The sequence below is a fragment of the Crocodylus porosus genome, unplaced genomic scaffold (genome assembly GCF_001723895.1).
Source record: "Crocodylus porosus isolate Cpor-Errol unplaced genomic scaffold, CroPor_comp1, whole genome shotgun sequence".
NCBI classification, from domain to species: Eukaryota; Metazoa; Chordata; order Crocodylia; family Crocodylidae; genus Crocodylus; species Crocodylus porosus.
The window spans coordinates 35,737,609-35,763,750 of NW_017728907.1; the positions used below are offsets into that span (position 1 = coordinate 35,737,609).

General features: G+C 43.8%; 1 protein-coding gene across 1 annotated transcript in view; it reads right to left on the minus strand.

Annotated features, from left to right (window-relative positions):
• Positions 1-668: 668 nt before the first annotated feature.
• Positions 669-26,142, minus strand: part of LRRC8C (leucine rich repeat containing 8 family member C) — a 31,868-nt gene continuing 6,394 nt past the window's right edge. The window contains exons 2-3 of the mRNA XM_019531136.1: positions 8,767-8,909; positions 669-6,047 (exon numbers count right to left, since the gene is read on the minus strand). Of these exons, the coding sequence (XP_019386681.1) occupies positions 3,777-6,047; positions 8,767-8,904 (2,409 nt within the window). The 5' untranslated portion in view covers positions 8,905-8,909 and the 3' untranslated portion in view covers positions 669-3,776. The remainder of the gene's footprint in view (positions 6,048-8,766; positions 8,910-26,142) is intronic.

Consider the following 26,142-nt stretch of genomic DNA (forward strand, 5'->3'; position numbering starts at 1 on the left):
TACAAGAAAATGTATACATTGGAAGTATGTTTTATCTACCTACATATACACACACACACACACACACACACACACACACAATGAATCAGATATGAGAGCCAATATCCTTATTGAAATTAAGCTACAAAGGGTTGGAACGTTGCAACCCCAAAACAACCCACAGAAGCCTTTTATGAACAAACTCACAACACATGATGAATATGTAAACTGACTTAAACAGGGGCGGGGGATAAGAAAGGCAACTGTGTGCTGCCTAGAATTCAGTCAGAACACAAGACAACAGGATATGGAAATATGACTAATGAAAAAGGCCACTATATATACCCTGATACAAATTGCTGGGCTGGCTGCAGGAATTACTGGAAAAATTTCTATTGTCTGTTGGAGAGGTCAGACTGGGAATCCTTACAGTTTTGTTGACATATTTCAAAGCTTACTTGTTCCACTGTCCCCAAAATGCTTAAATCAAAGCAATGTTTATGATTAAAAACAAAAATATGTTTCCCAAACAAATGATCACTTTGTAGTCTTTCAGGGTTTCAATTTACAAAAGAATTTATTTTTTTCCTGTGTGTTCTGTACTGCAATAACACCAGGCAAGTATATTACCATATTAAATTTCTTGCTATTGGATTAATATGCTTGTCCATTTGACTTAATTTCAAAGCTTTTTTTTTTTTTTTTACAGTCTTTCAGGTCTTGTCATCACATCGCCATGTGCATTAATGGAAATGCCAGAAATGTGTCATACGAGACAAAATACATACTCTCCCATATGAATGTGCATGAGTTAGCCAGACTGGCTAGATAAAACAGTTCAATACAAATATTAATATTTGTTGCCACAAAGGGGGACACAAACATATTAAGATTCTGATCATATAGCATACCTGTTTTTCCAGAGCAGTACAATTTTCAAGGCAGTTTTCTTATATTTGACCCACAATCGGTCATCTGTTTCCATTACAAAGAATGATTTTCTTTTTGTTTGTTTAATGATGTAAAAATGTTTTGCTTATATGCTGGGATTTTATTAGTTGTTAGGCACCTGTTTAATATAAATAATTACATATGCCCATGCCTATAATATTATCAAAAAAGTCAATTTGTTCTATTATACTTCACAGAAAGTTTTTCTAGTGTAGTTGCAGGTAAATATACATATAAGGAGTAAATGAATCACTGAGTAAATATGGCACTTTTACATATGCAATCTTTCCTGGATTTTGAATAGTACTAGGAAATAATCTGTTCTTAGATAGAGCATTACTAGAATACTGTAATACAGTTTTAAAAACACACTCCACAGACTAGATATTAAGTATAGAAAAAGTCAACAGTGCATTTACCTGAGTTTGTTTCATAACAATAATTTGATATTTTATCATTCACTGTGACCCTAAGGACTTATCTTACACAAAAATTGTGCCAGTTAACAATACCAGTATAGTTAAAACAGTACAACTCTTAGTGTGGATACAGTTATATCTGTATAAATTGCCCAATGCCAAAATACCTTATTCCTGTGCTGGAACAGGAACAAGCTACACCAGTATTAGGTGCATCTATACCCATACAACTGGATCCATACAAGGTTTGCACTAACTATAATCGGTTAAAAAAATCATGCCCCTAATTGACATGTTAAATCAGCAAAAGAACAGTGCAGACCTCACCTTAGATTTAACTGAGAGGATACACAATTTCAGTTCAGAAGACATCACAAATTCAAGCGAAACAACATAAGACACATAATAAGTTATGTTTTTGAAAAACCGTAGAATCATAGACATTTTAAAGATTTTTTCCCCAAAGCCCTAAATATAATCCCCAATTTCAGATCTAAGTAAGATTTTACTATACAGATTTCACTGATTACTTGGACATTTTATACAGTTTACATTCATCAGGAACTACAGCACTTGGTTTACATAATTAAGTTAAAATGAGCAATGAAACATTTCTCTCCCCCACATTACATCAAACTGAAGCACATTTAGCGTACATATACTGCCAAGCAGTTCCTATAAGTGCATTCCATATATGAGTAAGAGCTTTTGCAATAGCCATATCAGTATTAGAATACTGAACAAAAAATAAACCCCTTTAAAGAAGCTTGTTTTGATTCCTTCATGCCTGACCCATCTCCAATGAATCATATGGATCATGGATCTTCTCCAGAATATTCCCAAGAAGCAGAAGTAAGTCTGACTTTAGCACTACAGTGAGTCTACTAACTGGATACACTCTGGATAAACATAGTACACTCTGGATTCATGAGAAAAATCATATTTTCCCCATCTCACCATCCCATTTTGTCAGACCCATAAAGCAACAACATGCTTTTGCACCAAGACCCCAAACTTAGATTAACGGCAGTTCAAGACAGAAAACCAATGCTGGCAGTAATGAAAAATCTAAAAGCAATCACCCTGACAATCACCTAGCTACTGTTTCATGTACCTTTTAACAACTAGCAACCAAGACCCTGCAATTTTATAAATAGCACCACCACCTGCAGAAGGAAGGGCTTATTTCTAGCTATCCACACTGGGCAATTAACTGGTGCCTGCATTATAATTTAAATACACTGTACAGTGGGTGAGGAGACCTCCAGGGAATAGTTTATTATAAAAATGATTATTTTTATTAATTAAGCATAAATTAGCTTTTGAGTAGCACACAGCATTAAAATGGGTAATACCTGCCAAGTTGCCTTAGGAAAAAGGAAATGACAGGAGTAGTCAATAAAATAATTTAACATAGATTAGCTGACAGAATTTCTAACCTGATGCACAGTCATGTAAATGTATTATGGTTAATTACATTATTTTAAACAAACAGACTTCCAATCGTATAATTTCCAATCTAATTATTAGGTAGAAGATTAAAACAAACTCACTGTCATCACTATGCCCTGCTATACTGAGACTTCTGAAATGGTAATATTTGATTACTTTTTTTAATTTGGTTTCTGGAGATATGTAAATGTTCCTCTACCAGGCCTGGTAACATGCAACCAAGCTCAAGTACTGTACATGTTAGCTGCCAAAATACAATTTTGTTCTCTTGTCCAAAGTTTCATAGACTTGCAGTTCCCTAGAATCCCAGTCCTACAAAACTGAAAGTACCCTTCGGGAAAATGAACTTAGAAGGATTCGGGAGCACTTATCTTGTAGAACTGGACCTTGGTTGGGGAATGGATGCATGGGGTTTTATGACCATGGTAGAACAGCATGTATATAGTCATCTTTGCAGAATATACACATCTGGATGGAGATTTCTAAAACAGACTTATTGAGCTTCCACTAAGGGTTGAGGGTGAACACCATATGCAATCAGCCCTCTAAAGAGAACCTCTTCAGAGACTGACAGTGATTAAGGAGACATTATGTTCATCTATTAAAACTTACACAACCCAAGGCATGCAACTTGCAGTGCCCTCCCCACCCGCAATCAATTCTAGCCAAAATTAAAAAACAGCTGATAAAACCATTTGCTTTAGCCGATACAAAAAAATTACGATATTGCCCTTGTCATCAGCGCAAAACAAACTTAAAAATATTTTAAAACAGTGAAAAAATACAAGAACATTTTATTAAAAAATATACATACTTCTTACTCCACATTTGTTTGTACAGATAGTTTTGTGTCAAAAGGACAAAAGGAAAAAATAAAATAAACACAAAAGTAAATGCATGATCAAACTAGGCCATCATTTAGTTAATGTATTTGGTAGAAGCACGTTTCTGTAACTTTGAGGAAAAGCAAGTAAATTATTCAGCTTTCATTTGCTCCCTGACATCAGAAGGCAAAGTTTCAAACAAGGTATCCTCTACAATCAAGCCAATTCGCTTCAAAGCCCTACATTCTCCGAGTTCAGGTGGGAGAATTTCAAAGTGATTGCCTTTAATATCCAAGTAGGAGAGGAATACTAAATTACCAATTTTAGGTGAAAGGACTGACAAGTTATTTTTCCCAATCTTCAGAGTCTTGAGTTTTTTGCAAAAGTACAGCTCATCTGGCACACTCTCCACTTTGTTACAAGTGATAGAAAAATACTGTAAACTTTGCAGCACTCCTATTTCAGGTGGAATAAATCGAATGTCATTGTAAGACAAATCTAAGTATCTAATTTTGTTGCATAGGAATAGGTGGGATGGAAGAACCTCTATTTTGTTATGACTAAAGGAAAGACGTTCCAGGCTAGTGAGTTTCTTTATATGCTCTGGGATATAGGTTATACTGTTATACCACAGCTTTAAGATTGTAAGTTTTCTCAGATGTTGAAAACTAACTATTTCTTCAATTGATTTGAGGTTGTTTTCCTTTAAATCTAACTCCTGCAAACTGAGAAGGCTAAAAACAGCATGAGGTATGCGCTCCAAATCACAATGAACCAACTCTAACTCAGTCAAGTTAACCATTTTCTTCAGGTTATTGAACATCACTAACTTGGTGCCATCATTATAGATGCACAGTTTTTGAAGGTGACTTGAAACATCAACTGCAGATTGTGGGATTTTGGACACATTGCTTTTAATGTAAAGAATTTTAAGGCTTTTAAGATCCCGAAAAGACTCAAGAGTAATGTTTTTGGAAATATCATGACTTAGAGAGCCAATTAAGTAGAGCTCTTCCAAATTTCGGAGTCCATACATCCAAGGCGGAAGCTCTCTGATGTCATCAAACTTGACGCTCAAGATCTTGAGATTCTCCTTCAGAAATGCCAGTGCAGCACTGTGGATCTTCACAGAACACTGGTGTAAGGACAGCTCTTGGAGATTGTCCAGCTGCGCAATAGTTGCTGGTATCATAACATTATTAATGATTTCAAGCTTTAGAGACTGAAGCTCTGTAATTTCAAAAACTGTGTCTGGAAGTCCTGAGAGCATAAAAAGCTGCAGTTCCAGATGGTTATGGGCATTTGTTTGTAGCCTCTGCCTCAATTTATCTGCTGTCCATTCGTTGTTTAAGTTCAGTTGTTTCAGTTTGTTTTCACTGACTTCAGACAGGAACACAGCAAATCTCTTTGAATAAAGAGGGTCATACTGATCTATCATGTGAAGCATAAAAGCAAAGTCATTCTTAACATCTGGGATATCATCAATCCCAGTCTCCTGGCGAACATATTCAAAGGAATATTCCTTCAATGAACGATAGAAGAGCCAATATAAAGTGTAAAGGCACGTTAATCCATAGATGCTTACGAAGCACAGGTAGCAGAAGGAAAGTTTGGAGAAAAGATGTGCCATAGTATGATTACAGGAAAAATTCTTATAGCCTGTCATGTCCTGTATGTCAACATTACAGTCTACTGTAAACTGAACTTCTGAAACCAATGCACTGTTGTAAGCAATAATGATAAGAAATTTAATAACTTTAAGTACAGTCTGGCGAACATACATAGCATACAGCAGATCACCTTCCTCAACATGCAGTCGAAATTTCTTCACCTTTTCAAACAATGCTTTTGCCTGTTCTCCTTCTTTTTTATCCAGAGCCCCTACTGTCCCCTTATCCACAACTAACTTTTCAGGTATTGATTTTAAGGACTGAGTTTTGACCAAAGTGCCTTCCGTGCTAGGTTGGATAGTATTTGACCTGCTTATATTGTTCTTCCGGTTATCTTTTTCTTCAGAGTCTTCTCCAGACACTTCAGATAAGGCCCTTGTTGTCCAGGGAGAGTCAAAACATTTCCCCAGGATTGAAATGAAGTGTTCAATTTTTGAGCTTGACCCAGGGAATTTGAACCAGAAGTTACTACACAGCATGAACACCAGAGTATGTATAAGGACAAGGTAAGGGAAATACTTTGCATACCAATGCAGGGCACGTTCATAGCACATTTGGTTTATAAAGCTATATTGCTGAAGGTCTAAGTCTGTCTTAAGTCCCTTCATTTCAACAGTAGCAGGAGGAGTGGATGGTTTAGGTGGAGGAAATAGGGTTGTATTGGGGACTGTAGTGGATACATTAGGACTGTAAGAGTCATTCTGCCAAGGCTGTACTCTCTTTGGAAGGCATATTATCTTGTCTTGCATGACCTGAAACAGACAAAAATTATTTTTTCAAACTATTTACTAATGATGTCTAGTGTGATCACTGTTACATCAGCAGCACCGTCAGATAATTGATGTATCGTTGGAAGAGCGTACACCTAGTTCTATTTCAGGGATTAGGTTCAAAGTCTATATGAGCATTATTTGTTATGCGCCAATGACATTCTCAATAATAGGCCAAGAACTAGATAGATTATTCCAAATACTTCTTTACATATATATAAATACACGTGCAACAAGCCTCCGAAAGAGTAGCCCTGTCTTTGGCTGTGTCTACACTGCAAAAAGGAAGTGTGCTCTTAATTTGGATTGCCCAATCCAAGTTAGTTAACTAACAGGGTAAACTACAAGATGGGGTAAAAGGGAATAGCTGCTGTGAAGGTAAAAGAGCTTCACTGCTTACACCAGTTGATAATCTGGCCCATGATCAAAACAATATTTTTACACATTTGCTAGAAATAGAAATAGAAACATTTGCCTGTTCTGTGTTGTTGGCACACTGCACTTCCCTATGCTTAATTAAGTCAAACAGTTAACAGGCAAGTGACAGAAATTATGCTTCCTGAGCTTCACCAAATACTTGGCTGCTGGCCCAAAAAGTGTCCTTGTGAAGAGAGATTTGTAACATGCACCTCAGTTTTTGACTCATACCCAAAAGACTTTTGGACTATAGCATACACGCAAGACTACCACATGCACAGTGCCCAATCTGAGATATTATCATTTAAATGTTTGGGAAAATATTCTATTGTGTAAATAAGTAGGATTCCACTGAAATCAAGGGAGCTCTGCCAATCTGAGCCAGCAAAGAACAACGTTCCTTTAACTCCACTTCTGAATAATCCTAGAGAATGCCAGATCCATATTAGAAACATTACTGGATCCAATAGTATCAGTAAGAGTGAACCAGAGGTCATAACCTATCACCAAACATGGCCTGTCACAGACTGTGAAGGTGAGGGGTTGGGAGAGTTGTCTTCCTCTGTAGTGTGCAGCATGGTCTACTAACAGATTACTTCTGTTCTCCGTGGTGGCAAATGGCAGAACAAGGAGCAATGGTCTCAAGTTGCAGCAAGAAAAGTTTAGTTTGAATATTAGGAAAAACCACTAAGAGGGTGATGAAGCGCTGAAATGGGTTACCTAGAGAGGTGATGGAATCACTATCCTTGGAGGTTAGTACTGGCTGAAATGATCTAGTTGGGGATGGTCCTGCTTTGAGCAGGGGGTTGGACTAGATGACCTCCCTCAGGTGCCTGACAACCCTAATTTGCTATGATTCTAGGACACTTCCATGCCATTGCAGTGGCTGGGTATTGGCAGTGTCCTTATTGTCCCCTGTTTTTACATATGTCACGTTATAGGTGATCCTGGTGTTTCAAATATCATTCCTTCTAGTTATGGGTGAGGGTTTGGGAATTACCTGGGTTAGCAATTGCTGCAAATGCGTGGATTGGACTTGCTGGCCAACAAGGACCCCTCCAGAGTTACGTACCTATAAGCTCTGCTAAGAAACAGAACCATGTAGAAAAGGGTAGGAGTGAAACAGGAAAATATAGGACATGTTTCACATGCTCCATATTTCAGATTTCTGACTGTTCTATAGGCTTGGGAAAGAAGTTACCCCGCCACCAGCCTTTATTTCCCTTATTGCACAGTTGGGTGCAGAGTAGATCGGTGATGAATGGATGGGTGAATGAAAGGCTGGGAACACATACTGCGCCAAGCAGATGTTCTGAAATCAAGTACATCCAACCTGGACATTGTTTTCTGTTCCTCCTTAGGTTTTGGCTCTACAGCAACATTTAATTAACCCAGAATAACAGTAACATCAGTTGTTTATGTACAAGCATCCTCCATGATGTTATGGACTGGAGGAGGCCTAGCTATTAGTTGTGGGTGGTCCTGAGTAAAATAAGAATGCTCCTGCCAAATCTATTCAAAACATGGTGAGAAAAAAAATATCAAGGTCTGCTAAATGCGAACAAGACAAAAGGGAAGTTTTAAGAGTGGTTTAAATGATAACAACAAAGTGAACAAACAAGATTTGAAATCTAGTCAGCTTTGCTATGCAAAACTGTCTCGAAAACTGCCCAGAAGGCAAAAAGACCAGATCCCCAGCTGACCAACTCTGGTGATATCACAGAATCATAGAAATTAAGGGCTAGAAGGGACCTTAAAAGATCATCAAGTCCAACCCACGCTGTCAATGGAACAACACCTATTTCAGTGGTTCTCAACATTTTTAGACTCAAGGTGCTCCTAGTTTTCATTCATTTTTGACTGCAGAAAAATAACAGAGGGAGTCTTCTGTTGTAAAGAATTCAGAAAGACCACAGCAGGTCAGCATGTTTTTAATACTATATATTCCTATTTGAAATCTCTGGGTTTATCTTGTGAATCATGTTCATACACCTTACAGTGCTAACACTGCATGGCACTCTGCAGCACCCTTGAAAGGATTTTAAGGCATCCCAGGATGCCACATTGCCCTGGTTGAGAATCACTGACCTATTTAAAATAGTTAAGGTCTGCTCCATGGTGTTTTACTGATCTATTCAAACCACTGAGGCCTGCTGAAACCTGCAATGATTACAGGATAAAGCAAATATGGTACTGTAATATCCTTCTAATAAAGTCTGTAACTGATTCTGTCATCTGAACACCCCTAATAACAGCATTTTAGATGACACTACCTTTAACTTACCTGTAATGTACATCCAAACACACCAATCATCAGCATGGCTACTGAGAGATAGTCTGTAAACACATCCCACCATGGCTTCAGGACCCTGAATGCTGGCTGCTGCTCAGAAAACTGACGAAATTCAGTTACAGGAATCATTTTTTCTGAAAGAGAGTCAAGCATATCCTTTGTTTAGTCTTTTCATACCATTTTCTTCCATTGACAAATCTCAATAGCCACAAAAGGGTATTTTATACTATCGTCTTCCATTTTGTGCAACTCACTGGAAAAAATATCAGAGACATTTTGATTCTCTGTATAAGAGAGAAGCAGGGACTAGATTAGCTTTTATATAACTTGACATGAATCTCTGCATTGGCTGCCATTGCTTGCAATGGGTAAATGCCTCTCCTTTCAGTACTTCTGATAAATAAGCCACTGCTTTAGGTGTCTAATTTCATGTATGCAGCTTTGAAGATTTTGCCCTTACTATCAAAGATCTGATTAAAGCCCTTACCATTTATGCAGAGCTGACAGCTGTGTTTAGAGGCAGTGTTACATTCATGTGCAATGAACTAATAATTGTTTCAAGGATGATTTGGAATCTTTGTATTTACATCTAAAAGCACCTTGAAATCTATTATGATTTGAACATAAGCAGCTGAAGTAGTTCAGTTAAACAGAACTACAGGCACTATGGACAGATTGAGGGCTTTATCCCAACCTTAGACGTCTGCATTTGCATCCTCACATACAGCGTAAAATCAGATGACACATGCACAGATAGAGTAGTTGATTTTAAAGAGTAGTGTACAAATACAGCCAAGTGATCAAAATAGCCTACTTGATCATAGGGATGTCCTATGTCAGAAAAGTGATTAAAGTGGAAATCTTAACAGAAGCAGACCCAAAGTCTATTTTAAAAATGTTCTTTCAACTGAAAATGTAAAAGTTCTTCAGAACTGACACACTGACAACGGAACCATTATGATGGAAGCATTGCTTTACAAAGCCACATTACAAATCCAGGGTTATTATGCAATGTCCACACAAGCAGGCCAGCTCTACTGCAGCAGCAGTGACGGCATGCAGCTCTTTATCAAATTATGCTAAGTCAGGAGTGGCCTTCTGATACTTGTATGCTTATCTTGCAAAAATGCGGCAGAGACAGCAGGGAAAATCTGCCTCTCTGAAGAGGGAGAGCTGTAGTGCGCTACTGCACATGCAAATGAATAATGGGACAAGCCTCTGCTCTGACTTTGCTTTGGGGAAACATGGGGGGGGGAAATAAATCAATCCTATAAATTAACGCTGCCCCTTCCAGTTTTAAATTCCATGACCAGCACTTACTTACTCAGCAGAGCTCTGTCCACTTCATATCCCCTAAGTGGCAGCATTATGGTGCCTGTTATATTGCACAGAGCTGGGCTGTCCAACTTCTAAGCAGCTGAGGGACAAATGCCCTGCAAGCCACACCAGCAGCAGCTGTTCCCATAGGCTGCATCAGGTAAGCCACAGGGCTCCCAGGCCACACGTTTGCGAGCACTGCACAGGAACCTCCCTGCTTGCAGCTCCACTATATACCCATGCCCGCCCCCTGCTCCCCCACACTATTTACACTAGGTGCCACAAACACCCTTCCCCCACTGCTGTGCCACATGCCCAATCCATCTCCTCCTCCTGCTGTACAGCATGCCCATATGCCCCAGACTCACCCTCAGCTCCCCAGACTGCAGTGAACTGCACTACCCCACTCCCTGGGGCTGAGGCAGGCAGCAAAAGCTGGAGGAGGGAGGGGGAGCCCAGTGATGCCAGCTGCTCTTGCAGCTGGACTGATGGGGGAGAGCAGTGGCTAGGCAAGAGCCTAGAGTTTGAAAGTTAACCTCTTGCAGGCTGCATACAGCCCATGTGTTGCCAGTTGGGCAGCCCTGAGAGGAAATATTGAGCAAGAATCAACAAATAATACAAACTCTCCCTGCCACCCCCCCAGTATTACACTATTTTGTCACCATTCATTCCCAGGAAGATACTTTCCTTTTTCTTTATTTCCAAATCTAAATGACTTTGGTTTACTATTCCTTTATCAAATGTTCTATAAAGATATATATTCCTTAAAAGTATATGAATACAATACAATAGTAATATATCAGTTATCACTTGGCAATAACTCTTGAATCTTTTCAGATTTTGTGACTGTTGGAAGCATCGTTGTTAAGAATAGTCCAAGCATTCAAAAATCTATTCAAGCTCTGAACCCCAAATGCCAAAATTAGCTTATATATCATGAGGCATGTATATGCATATGTTTTTAATTGCAGCTTTGGGGTTCTTTTTATTTGTTATCTTTTAGGGTTTTCATTCTCAGGCTTGTCTCTGCAACAATAGAGAAATTGGAACTTATTTTTTTAATAAAAGTGAAGACTCAAAAATAATCCCATGACTCCTAAAGATGAAAAGCACTAGGAACCAGACCCACAAAGGTGTTTCACCGTTACATTTATGGGAGTGAGGCACCTAAATATCTTTGCAGATCTGGGCCCAAAGATTGTTAGAGTCAAAAACCCTGTAACAGGCAAGAAGTGCACTGAGACTGGGAGTTGGTAGACAGGAGTTCATCCTGCAAATCAGTATGTGCAAGTAGATTTGAGTGCTAGTGTTGGTATGTAATCAGTCTGCATTTTAAGTAGCTTTCTTTTATCATAACTTTGCTTGATTACTTTGGAGGCAGATGATGGAGAAGGAATTTGATTAAGCTGAGTTTCTGCCACTACAAATAACTGTTCCTACTATTTCCTTCTTTTCCTTGATAACATTTTGGATAACTTGCTTCCATAGAATGACAATGCATTAGCTGGAACCTCAGAACTTCCTGAGAGGACATGAACCTATTACCTTCTACTCAGTGGCCACTAAAAAGTGTTTGATATTTTCTTCCCCTGGTCTGCCTGGGAGGGAGAGATGACCTGTAATTCTCTGACAGATAAAAATGAAGCCTGATCAAATTCTTATGGGATGACATAACCAAGTGCTCAGTTTTGTTGTAGCAACTAGAGGTGTGCTGATATATAGGTCATATAGCTGATCAACACCATTAACCAGAAAATTAACATGATCAGCAATCAGCCTTTTTTGGCTGATATCACTGATAAATGCCTGGCAGCTTGGAGAGCGGCATCCTGCTGGTACATCTGTGGGGGGAAGGAGCAAGGGGGAGGGAATGGGGTATGGGGCAGATCAAAGCCCCCACAGTGACGGAGGGAGTGGGGCAGGGGCAGGCACTGCCCGGCCAGGGCATGGGACAGAGCCACAGGCAGCTCATCCAGGAGCTGGAGAGGGAGGGGAATGGCTCCCTGCCACTGTGTGGCCCCCTGGGGGAGGTATGGGGGGCATGTGCCCCCCCCGATTTGTGCACAGGGTGAGGGTGAGCTGCCTGCTGCGGGCTCAGGGCCAGGGGTTGTGCCAGCCTCTTCCTGGCAGGGGGGCTGGGCCAGGGCTGTGCTCAGAGCAGTTGGCAGCAGGGGCACTGGGAGGGGCAGCTATGGGGAATTTTGAGATAGCCATAGCCCCCAAAAGCTCCCCCTAGCACCACCCCCACTTAGGACACTGTGCTCTGCTGCAGCTGAGCCCACCCCACCCCCACCTACCCTAAGTGCAACCCCGGCCCAGTCCCCCTGCTGGGAAGAGGCTGGCACAGCTCCTGGCCTTGAGTCCACAGTGGGCAGCCCATCCTCACCCCGTGCGCAAATCCAGAGGGGCACATGCCCTCCATGCCTCCCCTGGGGGGGCGACATGGCAGCAGGGAGCTGTCCCCCACCCCTCCCCCATGCTGCCCAGACAAGCCACCCGCAGCTCCATCCCGCGCCCCACCCCACCCCCCCCCACCCTAGGGTTGCATTCACCACCCCAGCTGGGCAGTGCTTGCCCCTGCCGCACTCCCTCTCTCATCGTGGGGCTTCAATCTGCACCCCGCCCCCTGCCAGTGCCCCTTCCCCCCGCAGACTTACCGGCAGGAGGCTGCTCTCCATGCTGCCTGGCTGTATTCCTGTAAGTTGGCTATTGGATAGGTATCAGCCAATATGGCTGGTTAATAATGAGCCACTGGTATCAGCCAAGAGAATCTTTATCGGTGAACCCCTAATAGCAACTGTTACAGAACGAACTGTAAGGCCCAGTTCAACATTCCATACTTAAGACGTGGCCCCAGAAATTTCAAGTCTATCATCCAAAGATGTTTTCCATTTCATTTATTATTTATGTATTAATAAAATTGATTGATTGACTGACTGATTGCATAGCTGATGTGAATTAGCTAATATCTAACTATGCTCAGATGGATTGTAAATGGGAAAGGGATTGATTTGCATATCTTCTATGCACAGAGTGTGACTTTTCTGTTTGATCCTCATGTTACAACATTTTTAAGTTAATAAAACATGGGGCATTCACAAGAAGATTCAGGTGGACGCAGAGGGATGGGACCGTTTACCATTTGATGGCATTTCGTTAAGAAACCCCACTGTTTCTACTGTACAACAAGGCCTGTCTTTGTTACATGAACTGCCGTGGCAGATGCTGCAAAGAAATGCAAAAAAGGGTACCTTCTGTATTTTACAATACTGTGGCATACAGTGCAGATGCATATAAAATGACATGATAATGTTCTCCCCCTGCTCTCCATCACTTCTATTACAACAGTAGCTTGCCCTGATAGCATGCACACTCCCTAGGACTCCTGAAAAACAGTCTGCATGTTTATCTGTTTCAAAGAGCTGTTAAAATAATTCCACTGCTCTGTGCAAGGAACCTGGCCCTTAAGAACTGTTAGATCTGGCAGAATCTTACTGGCAGATTCATTCCTAATGAGACACTACAAGTTCTGTGCCTGGTGAAATGATCCATGTTCAATATATAGCCTACTCTTATTTTAAACAAGTCAAAACAAAAGATATTTAAAAACCGATGCCACATATCAGCACGACGATCAACAGCGAAGGCATTACACCAACTATGGAAGTTTCTTACATGTTGTTAGTAGAAGGAATTGAGGAATTAAAGATGGAAGTAAAACCTGAGAGTCAGAATTTTAGCTGATATAAACTGATGTAGTGCCACTAGCTTTAATACAGCTGCATTTACTGATGCTATTTAAAGGCATAGAATCCAGTAATTTAACCCAGAAATCTGACCTACATTAAATACTGTTATAGTTGGACTGAAAGGCATCTTTAAGAAAAATATCTGATTCAACCAAAAATCATGATGCTCATTCTCTTTATCTCCTCCCCATTCCCTAGAAACTTAAAAAACACAGCAAAGCATAAGATAGATTATATGGTGTTCTGCTACTCAAAAGATTCTGGAGAGGGAGTCCAGGATAAACTCTATACTGAGACCCATCACCACTAATGCTGGAATGCAAGCCCAGAAGAATAAAAAATGAAATAAAACAAAATGGACTGTCTTGTAAACCATTCAAAAATTAATTTAGGATTTCCTCCATTAGAGAAGTGGGGACATGTCAAGACTGTGGGGAAATGTCAAAACCTACAAGTGTTGAAAAACATCTTGGGCACCCTGTAATTTTGCTGCATCATGCATAGGAAGCAAGGGACAAATGTGAAGGAATGCACCAAGATCCGACAATAATAAACAAACTGACTTGGGCTGGAAATAGAGATGTGGAGAAGAACCAAACAAAACATTCAGGGCACAATTCTCAGCTGATATAAACTGGCAGAGCTATCTTGACATCAATAAAATTTTGGATGTTTACCCCAGCAAAGAAATTGGCTCCAAGTATCAGTTAATATTCTGGGGGAAAGATCAGAGCAGCAAAAATCACAGGCAGTTAAAATGATGTAAAGGAGTTAAGGAAAATAAATAGACTGGGGTGGGAAAGAAGAAACTGGAGACAATATGGGCTTATTAATAAATGGGAGAGTAAATCAAATAGTGATGCTAAAATGGCTGCACTATTCACATGTCTTTTTTTCACACTTGGCCCTCATCAAAAGAAATAAAGGAAAGTGGTACAGACAGTTAGGAAGTAATGAAGGTTCCTGCCACTGCAGCTGAAGGGAGGATTACTGCGCCTATGGTATGGATTAGAACAACCAGACAATGCAAGTTCCACTATATAAAGTAAATTAATTACTTCACTTCCAGAAACACTGATTACTCACAGAGATTCCTGTGGGGTGCCACAGAGGGGAGGTCTGAGGCTGCTGATGGCAAAGGTGCGGTTTTCTGTTATGAACTATCATCACCATGCAGGGCTAATAGCCTCAGGCCCATGCTGGGAGCTCGGGTGTTTGCTATTATAGCTATGCCAACACAGCTATGTCAGGAAGCCCTACCTGCATTTCCAAGAGAGCGTATACTGAGGGGCACAGCATATACCAAGCCAGTTTTTTCTGATAGCAAATCTATAGCATCTCCCCAAAAACAACATAAGCCAGGCTGAAAACATAACACTCTTCAGTGGGGACAGCTGTGCCTACTTCTGGGTTGAAGCGGCATAGTTATGCCAGCTAGGAGAGGAGGGTTTTTAAACACAATGCTGACATAGTTATGCAGCAAAACTTTGTACCGTAGCACTGCTCTTCACTGACTGCTTTACAATATGAGATCTTGACCTTACACACAGACACACCAGTCTGATGCCTTTGCATTAATGAATTTGTAATGTAATATCATCAGAGACCCAGCTTTCCCGCTTGCCACCAAAAAATGCAGTAAAACCTGGATTTTCTTTTTACAGAGAAAAACCTAGATTTTCTCCTTTAACAGATAAAATCATGGAAAACTGGTGGGGAGGTAGGGCTTGCAGGCTGGCAGTGTTCCAGCCTGTAAGTGGCTTGAGGGAGTGAGAAGGGCAATCAGCAGGGGGCGCTATGTGCATCTGAGCGTGTACACATGCACATGGCCACCAGGCAGCCTGGAGAGCAGCTCCCGCAAGTAAACCTGGCAGCACTGGGAGGAAGGAAGGGGGACTGAGGTGCACATAGTGAGGGAGTTGGGCAGGGCAGGGGCTGCTGCCCAGCTTGAGTAGTATGTGGGGCTTGGGGCCTGGGACTGAAATGTGTGGAAACAGGGCCTGGGCAAGGATTGGGATGGGGATGCTGGCTCCCCACTACTGCATGCACTCCCAAGGATGTATGGGGGGCATATGCCCCCCAGATCTGTGCATGTGGCAGGGGCTCCCCGCCCTGCTGCCCTCCTTTGGGCCAATGCAGCCCAGCCAGCAGGATCCAGCACAAGAGGGTAGAAGTAAGGCAGGGAAGTTTGGTGCCACTGCCAAGAGCCCCACACACCCATGGTGAAGCACCCCCTGCCCACCTGGCAGCAGCAGGGGCAGCAGCACAGAGTTGTGCCCCTTGCTACTTCTCGGCAGGCAGGGGGCACCTCGCCCTGGCAGCATAGAGCTCCCAGAGGCAGCAAAGAGCTTTCCAACCCAGCCCCACTCTGCCCTGCTGCACTGGGTTGCGGGGACCCTGGGGAGAGGACAGCAGGTGGTGAGCCTGAGCCCACAGCGGGCAGCCTGCATCTGCCCTCTCTTGCCCCATGATGGGCTCCACATTGCCCATGCCACATATGGGAGAGGGGGAGCCAGGCTCTGCGCTCCGCTCCATCACAGCAGCTGCTGCTTCCCTTGGGCAGTGGCCAGGGTTTGGGCACTGCTGTGGGGGCAGGGGGATGCAGACCAGGGTCTCTTTCTCCATAGCCCTGGCAGCTGGGGCCCCCCCTCTGGCAGGGCTAGGGAGGGCGGGGACTGAGGGGCACCAGCAGGGCCAGGAGGCTGTGGAGTGAGGAGCACCAGCAGGGATGTGGGGGTGGGGCTGTGAGTCAGGAGTGAGAGGCAATGGCATGGGCAGGGCACCAGCATATCAGGGCTGCTCAGCACCACAAAGCAGTGGGGGTGACAACTGCAGCTGGACCCATGTCCTGGTGAGAGAAAGGGGCAAGGGCAGCTCTGATTTTCCATGATAAAAGACCCCAAATCAAACACCAAAATGTATAGGTATTTAGAATTTATTTTAACACCAGCCAATAATTGCCCTTCAAGAATGTTGGGGGGCGGCGGGGGACAGAGCCGGGATGTTGTGCCAACACCCATCGTCCCATGCTGCCATTGTTCTGCTTCTTGCAGGGAGCGGGGCAGAGGGGCCAAGGCCACCGATGGCCTCCACCCGCCCACCCTCGGTCTGGTCCTCGGTGCGGCTTCAGAATCACGGCAGCGCTCCCCCATACTTGAAGCACTCTGATTGGCTGTTATGCTAATTACTTTTAGCATATAATGGATGGTTCTAGTGTAGGATTTGGGAACTATTAGCAGCCAGCTGTTATTATACATAGAAGGGAATTCTTTTGAGCAACATGTTTCATTTTAGGGAGTATAACTGCTAATGGATACACACTGCATTTATCTGCATAAGAGGATACTGTGCTTAGTCAAATTAAAAAGGTAGGCATGTTTTTTGCCTTCCCTGTTCCTTCCTTCTATGTGGAATTTAAATATTTATTATAACTGGAAAAACAATCAGTAAATTATAAAGATACAACTGAACAATGCCCCTTTATTTGATCTATTGGAAGCTCTGTGTGGCAGGGACTGTCTCTGTAGATGGGAATATAATCCAAACAGAAAGCCCAACCTACAGAAGAGAATAGCAGTCTCAAGCATCTGAAGTGAAACCACTGTGAGGCAAGTTTTCTCATCTTTGAGCACTCAAAAAGAGTAAGATGGCAATAAGCTGCTATAAGACTGCCTGCTTATACTGGGCGCATCTCCATGAGATGCTACAGTGCTGTAATGATGAGCTAGTGACACAGCACGTCGCTATGGCAATGGAGCATCGGCAGACACTAACCATGACACTGCCACTATGCTGTTGTAGTAATGAGCTATGTTGCTGTAGTTCATCACCACAGCCATATAGAGTCAGAAATGACCTGTGAGCCTCTGAGACTGCACAGTATCAACAGGTACTACGCAGTCAGGGGCATGTGTAGATGCACCATGTTGCATTGTCCCAGTAACCTGAAGTGACAAACATTCATTCCTGTGAGTGCAAATGCTGTGCATGATGATGGAATTTCCTTTCCCTGAACCAGATTGTGGATCAGCCATTTTGAGACAGTAGCTGCAGTCTCCAAGGTGTAAAGGAGGCTGCTTACTGGCTATATCCCCTCAATAGGACTTTAACTAGTTATGCCCTGCATCCCAACATGTCTATGCCCTATCTACCTTCCCTACAACACTACTGAGCAGTGCCCCACACATTTTCACTATAGCCCGCACCCTACATACAAAATGTAATCACTGGCTCCTTTGAGTTGTGTGTCTTTTGTCACTAATTTGTCTGCCAAACTGCAGTTTTTCACTCAACACCAAGCCCTCACCTACTTTTCTTCTTCCTGCAACACAAAATAATAAATCATGTGGCAGCACAGTAAGGCAATTATCATTTTCATTGTGTGTGTTATAGTAGTGCCCTGAGTCCCACATCAGGATCAAAACTTCAAAGTGTTGGGTCCTGTACAAATATTTTATAAAACAGTCCTTGCCCCAGAAGGTTTCTGTCTAAATGGCGACAAGATGTAACGGGGAGCAAAGAACACATCAAAGAGGATGAACAAGGGCAAATGACAGCAGAAGGCTAGACATAGCTCCATCTACAATTTTCAAGCATCAGAGTTTTTTCTTTAATTCGTTAGACAGGAGGTGTTCATTATTCTTTAAATGACAGTGCCATTCCCTATCATGATCCTGCATCAAAGGAAGATAAAGGATCAGCCTCACTACCTCCTCCAGGCACATCCCAGTGTCTAAAACTCAGAATGCTTCAAGATGTTGTCCTGACACATTGAAGTCAATGGAAATGTTTCCTCTTCTTGAATGGGCCTAGGGTCAGGCTCTGGCTAAGAACAAACAGGTATAAGGGACAGGGATAAGAGTACATATCAAGAGTATTCCACAATTTCGGACCAGATAGTAACCAATTGAGGACTTCCAGTACTGCAAGCCTGGAAATATAGATAAAGCAAAAAGTGCTGGGCTAGACAAAAGCAACTCTCCTCGCTGGCTTAAGTATACTGTAATGTTAGGGTAAATTATGAAGTGCCTTTTGGGAGAACTGCTCTAAGCAGGTCTCTGGGCTGGTTCCCATATGCAATTTAGAGATCATTCATCTTCATTAAAGAAACAGAGCAATACATATTTAAAATACAGACCATAGCAACTACAAGCAGCAGTGAGCCTATGGACCTGCTAACTGGGGACTTCAGGAGACATTACACATTTAATTTCTGTGTGCCATGCACCATGCTTTCACGCAAACGTTCCGACATAAAACAGTGCATTGCACACGCTAAACATTGCAGGACTTTGAAACAGTTTGTAAACATTTGCTACTCTGAGTAAATATTTTAGTGTAACTTTTCAGGGGATACTCTAATGTCTGGCCTCATTTGCTTAAGGCCAGGAACCAAGTTAAGGAAACAAGTTATGCTGTTTTCTGACATACAGCTCCAGGCTCCCTTAATGAGAAGACTTTTTTTTTCCCTGCAGGGGACTACAGCCAGCTTGCTTTGGCCATCGAGGGCAGACAAGGATAAACAATGGCTATGGCCTAAGAGTGCTAGGTCAGGCAAAACCACTGCACTTGCGTGCAGCCACAAAAATCAAGATCAAATACTCTCCTAGTGTTGGATGTAGGTAATGCTGGCAGCATCACCTATTACTTATGTTGCCTGGTACTTCCTATTACAGAATTTTGTTTACATTTGCTTAGAATTGTGCCACACACATTTTGGGGGAGAAAAAGTGTCTGCCACATGTTGAAATTATTGATTTTTTAAGAACATTTCAGCCAAAATGGTTTGGCCATTTCTAAGAACATGGCTAGGGGCAAATACAATGTTTTGATCATGTTAAAAATTCTTGAAACCTTTTTATAAAATGCTGTAATACCTCTATGCTTTAGAGAAGGGCTTGAAGGCCTGTGTGTCAGGGATGTGCTTTTTGTTACCCCATGAATATCTGTTCATATTTGGCTACCTTATAAGCTTTTAAAACTGACTGTTTGCACATGCTTAATAGAGATTGCTTAGATTTTAGCAATTACAGGTATGAAGATTGTATCTTCAGTGAGTATCCCTGAACCCCTCCCAGATCCAAGAGTTGATACTGCTAAGACCAACACAGCTGGAACAGGAAGCTGTCTGATCTAAATGCAGAGGAGACAAAAATGGACTGGGATGAAGGAAGATACTAGATTGTAACATGGAAAATGGTAAGACTGGACCTGTAGTGGTGAGAAAAACTATGCCTGGAGGAAGAAGGGGGAAACTGGACCTGGTTGGATAAGGAAGAGTGTAATTTATAGACTGTCTCATAAAGCTCACACGCAAAGGTGCTGAATTCAAGTTGTAGGAGCAACCTTAATTCTTCCATTTCTTAACTTCTGAGTGCTTCACTTAACAATTCCAATAATGCTCGTTTAAAGAGGGGGTGCATGCACGCATGCATATGTGGGGGGGGTGCATACACTTAATATAAAACATTTTAACTAACTTGTATTCATCAAACACTTACTATGTATTTATGTAGCAAGTAACAGAACCTGTACTGAAGATTGCTTGAACCTCTGGTAAAACATAAATACTACTAATAAATAAAGCTTTGTAGTGATTACTGTTTTCTCTGGACCAAGAAACTAGGATGGACACGAATTGCTGCAAAGCATTTACATTTTTGCCAGGTTTCAAATTCATTAAGTTACTTTTCATTCTGTTGATCATAACTAAGAATTTTCACAGTGAAAAAACATCAACATTTCAGGGCAAGGAATACAAACAAATGATGGTACTGTTCAATTATAAACACAGTTTAAAGAACTGGAAAGTTTACAAAAACACTTATTAACAGTAAAGTCTAAGGCTATGTGTTTACTGTATTCTAGATACATTTCAAAGCAAACTATTGTAAATTAAATTTTTTGGGGGGCCAAGTCTGCTTAGGGAGAGTAGCCTAATGGGACAGTGGCCTGTGCAACAGGAACACATGTCCCAGCTCTGTCACTACCATGGTAGCTATATACAGACAGTCAGGTTCTTTCTACTGGGAGAATTGCCATTCTTCTGGTACAAAAAAAGTGTGCAGATGTTCAAACTTTTTCTCTCACAGCAAGATGGCCACTCCAGGGAAAAAATAACTCAGCAATAACCAGGGCTAAATTGCTCCCAGAAGAGTTTCTCCCAGGAGACTGAACATCTACACACTTCCTCCATCTTAACTCCTCCCACGGATCAGAAGGAGTGGAGATGGGGGAAGGGCTCCCTGCTTTCCCAAAACCAGGGTGACTGGAGAAGGCATGGGGAATGGCTGGGCCCAACTGTCCCATAGACTGGGAGGTAAGGGAAGGAGCAGCTGCCAGCTGCTCTCCACCTGCTTCCCACCTCCAAGTTTCCAGTATGAGAAGCAAGAAGGAGCTTTGCTGCACCACTCCCTCTGCTTAGGTGCTGGGCACAGGGAGCCAAAGGCAGGAAGCACTGGCCCCCGCCTACTTCTCCTTCAGTGGGGGTTGCAATTGAAACACTGATGTGGCCGGCAGTTGGGATTGCAAGCCTGGCTCTCAGCCACACCAGCTTCTCTTTGCCTCTTCCCACCACTCAGCTGAGAGGCAAGGGTGGCAGTTTAAAAGCTGGAGGGCCCAGGAGTCCAGCTTGAGGGAAGCCTCCGCACACCCTGCTCTCAGCCACACCAGCTTTTCAGTTGCCATCCCCCCTGCTCAGCTGACCCAGTGCAGTGTGGGGCAATGCAGGCTGTCAAGCTGCTGCAGCAAGACTTTTAAAGCCTTGTCGCAGCAGCTGAGTTCTCCGCCCCTCTCTTGGGACTCTTCCAGATCAGCCCAGAAGAGTGCAAGGAATGGGGCTATCCTCTTCTAGGGAAGAACCAGGAGGGTTCCCACCAAGGGAGAATACCTCCACTCCCACCAGTCAGCCGATTGGCAGGACAGTGGCATTCTGTCAGGACAGGAACCCTCCCCAGCTGTCTGTGGCAACTACTGCTTTTCAGCAGCTGCCAAATGCCACCTAACAGCCTGCCCCTTCCCAGGTGGGGGAAGGGAGTCCAGCTCCCAGGTACTCTCAGAGGAATGTCTATACAGTTCAGCTCTAGCTTAGGACAACCACTGCAGTAATAACCCTTACCCAGTCACTGCTGCTCCACACATAATGACCCCAGCAACTATACAGAATGAACAATTATAATAGTCCTAAAACCACACCCCATCACCACTCCCAGATTTTCTGTGTCTGGAGAGTCTGAAAATGCTGCTGGGGCAGATACTCAGGACCCCACTATACCATCTACTCTGCCTAACTGCCAAAGTTAAGCACACAGAATGAAAGCAAATGGGTGGTGCTAATTACCTCACCAGTGGGTGCATCTACACATGCAAAAGCTACTGGATGGGTTTAAGCCAGAGTAATTTACTCTGGAGTAAAACCACTCTGGGCAGGCATCTACATGTGCACATTTGGAAGCAGATTTGTTCCCACCCTGCTCTGACCTCCTGCAACATCCAGGTGGAGCTCTAGGCTCCCCCTGGGTGCTAGCCCAGGGGCTGGCAGGGAGCCTGGGGCCAGGAGACAGCCGTCTCTTGGCAGGGGCTGGGAGATTGCTCCCTAGTGGTGGAGCCTGGGCAGGGAAAACAGCAGGGAGCTCCCAGCCCTGGCTCCCTAATCGGGGGCAGAGAACATAGAAAGAGCTGCAGGGGAGGGGCAGGTCCCAGTCCCCTGCTTCAATCCACCAGCAGGGCAGCTACCAGTGATCCAGGCTGTACATACAGACTTCCCCCACCACAGTCCAGGGCTGGCCAGGAATTGTCCCCGTCTGAGGCAGATCCCAGCCAGCTCCAGGCTAGGCAGGGAACTGCCATGGCAGGGGGTCGGACTTGATGATCTGCTCAGGTCCCTTCCGACCCTAGAAACTATGAAACTCTGCCCAAGCAGGGAGCTCCTGGCCCCGGTTCCACAATTGCAGAGCAGGGGCTGAGAGATTGCTCCTTCCCTGCAGGAGCTACCAGCTGCTGGGGCAGGCTCCACCACCAAAGCCCAAGTGGGGACAATGTCCCCTTACCCCAGGATCAAGGAGCTCCTGGCCCCAGCTCCACTCTGCGGGTTAGGAGCAAATTGAGCCCAATAGGAACAGCCTAGTTTAGGGCTGCTCCTGCCCTGCTCTGCCCCCCTGTAGCAGCCAAGGGGACCTCCAGGGTCTGGTCAGGGCTGGCAGGAGGCATGGGGGCAGCCCCAGGCTGGCAGGGGGCACATGGAGTCAGCCTTGGGCTGGCAGGAGGCTCCAGGGGGTCAGGCCTGGGCTCTGAAGCAGGGCAGGGGGGCAAGCTGGCCTTGACTAGAGCCAACTTTAAGTGGTGCAGAGCTTGGAGCTAGCCCCAGGCTCTGAGGGGCCAGCTGGCCCTGGCTCCAGGATCAGCTCCATGTCTCTTGGAGCTGCCCCTAAAGCTGGGGACAGCTCCTACCCTGCCCCTAAGCAGAGCAGCAGTTGTAGTCCCCTGCCACCTGAGCTGACAGGGAGCAATTTGCTCCCAAGTCAGCATCTACATGTGCATTCATGAGCATTAATGTAAAGCACCACTGGCTGGTAGCTGTATTGGTCAGCAGTAGCAAATGACACTTTATATTACTCTACTGTGCCGTAATTGATCCACACGTGTAGAAAGTAACACTTTACTGTGCATTAGTTTAGTTTAATGTGCAGTAAAACGCACAAGTAGATACGCCGAGGCCCAATCCTACAGTCCTCGTGGAATTTAATAGGAGATTTGCCCAGAGAAGGGCCAGGGTGAGCCCAAAATCTGTTCCCTGTGCTATACCTGTCCAATGCAAAAACAAGGATTTTGTTTCCAAGGTTATAATCCAGCATATTTACACAAATACAGTATTCAAAGAGTTTCTCCATTACTCTGTGGTAAAACCTGAATTCTAAGTACTGTTTATGCAGCTTCTACTTTCTCAGGGCATGAAGTATGGCCTAGATTTTTATAAGTGACTATTGATTCTGGGTGTCCACCAGGAGGGACTTCAAAAGAGGGTGTCTTTTTTCTGAAAACAGAAAAAAAATCTGCCTTCTGAAAACTAGGTCCCTTTCAGGTGTGACGTCCTGGTCCTGATGAAGTCAGTGAAAGTTTGGCCATTAATGTTTTTGGAGCTGGAATTTCCCCTCATCCATCTGTATCACTGATCATTTTTGAGAATCTTGCTGTTTTTGAGAATATATATTTGAGAATATCTGTACTGTAGGAGGCGGGGGGAGGGGAAGCTCACTGACCTTTAGTTAAAGCACCTCCGCCACCATTTTTCAGCACAGGGACACTTATGCACATGACGTTGCAGTAATTACAGCACTCCAACAGACTGGATTAATTGAGTCTGCTTAGAAGCATGGTCGTTACAGTGCACTGGAGCAGCTCAATGTATGTCTATAGGTGCCATAGGCTTGCACTTTTGAATACAGACAAAATTCACTCTATACAAATCCTGGATAACACAGTGACCATCACCAACACAAAGAAAGAAATGAAAAAAAATCCTTGTTCTTTTTAAATAATTGTGACATCAGTTTCTGCAGAAGAAACTCACATTACTGAAAACAAGAGTTGGCAGATAAATCAAAGAGGAACTAGATTTAATAAGCTGCATTTCTAAATATGTGCAGCATTTTCAGCTCTCACAAAGAATACCTGCTGTGTCTGAGTTATGGTCCGAAACAATATTTTCGACTTTTTTTAATATGCAAAAGCTACAGTACTTTTTCAGATGAACAGCAGTTTCACTGTTAGCAGCTCTTTCAACTTCAGTTTTGTTGGTTTAAGAAATACAATTTTCTTGTATTCTGTAACCCACATTCTCACTGCAGTCAGTAGGAGCTCTGCATGCCCAAAGTAGGCAGGACTAAGGGCAAAATAAGCTTCTTCTTTTTCTTTTTTTTTTTGTCTATTTGTACATTTTTAAAGAAACAGTTAATTTTTCTGCCCCAAAAAAGACTACTTCAAAAGCCATAGGAAGTGTTCTACTACAGGTCAAGGAAGGGGTTTTCAACCTTTTTTAACAAAGGTACCCCTTCTGTCTCAAAGTTTCAGCTCATATATCCCTTTATATTTTTCTCTTGCTTTTAACGTTACCAATTATGTGATATAAGGCAGTCTACACTAATTAATATATGCAATGTCTAGCTGGTAAGTCTGTTGCATGGGAACAGGCAAGGGGGGAGGGAAGGGGCATGGAGGGGGCAGATTGAGGCCCCCTCAGTGAGGGAGGGAGCGGAGCTAGGGCAGGGGCTGCACAGCCAGAGCGGACTGTGGGATGGAGCCATGAGCAGCTCGTCCAGGGGTGCGGGGGTGGGGAAGGGGGAAGGTGGCTCCCACTACTGCATGCACCCAGGAGGGCATGGGGGGCATGTGGCAAGGGCGGCTGCTGCTGTGGGCTGCAGCCAGGGGCAGTGCCAGGCTCTTCCTGGCAGGGAGCAGAGGGGATAGGCCGGGCTGTGCTTGAGGCAGGCAGTGGCAGTGCTGGGATGGGAGCAGTCACCCCAAAATTCACCATAGCTGCCTCAACCCCACCCTCTCAGCACTGTTGCTGCCCACCCTAAGCAGAGCCCGGCCCAACCTCTGCCAGGAAGAACCTGGCACAGCCCCAACCCACAGCAGCAGTCTGCCCTAGCCCTCTGTACAGATCTGGGGGCACACGCCCCGCCCCATGCCCTCCCAGGGTGCATGCAGCAGTGGGAACATCCCTCCCCTCCCCCCGACAAGCCGTGGCTCCATCCCATGCTCTGTCCAGCTGTACAACGCCTGCCCCTGCCCCAGCCCCACTCCCTCCCTTACCTCAATCTGCCTGCCACACACCCCTTCCCTTACAACAACCTTACCAGCCAGACCTGGCTGCTTTCCTCATTTCCAGGCTGCATGCCTGGTCGCCTGTGTGCTGTGCTGTGGCTGAGCGCATGGCACGCACAGGGCATTTATCAGCCACACTATTGGCCACATCAGTCAAAAAAGCCAATTGCCGATACTGTCACTTTTCCTTATGCTGGTGCCAATCCAATGGGACCAATGTATTGGTGTATCTCTAATAATTTTTTCTCATTCATTCTGTGTACCCCCCTATGACCTTTTTAAGAACCCCTTAGGGTATGTGTACCCTCAGTTGACAACCACTGGCTTAAGAGACAATGCTACTCATTTATCAGGGTTAATATAGCTTTTGAACTAAGACCACCTCTCATAGTTTCATAGCTGGTAGGGTCAGAAGGGACCTGAGCAGATCATCAAGTCTGACCCCCTGCCATGGCAGGAAAGAGTACTGGGGTCAAAC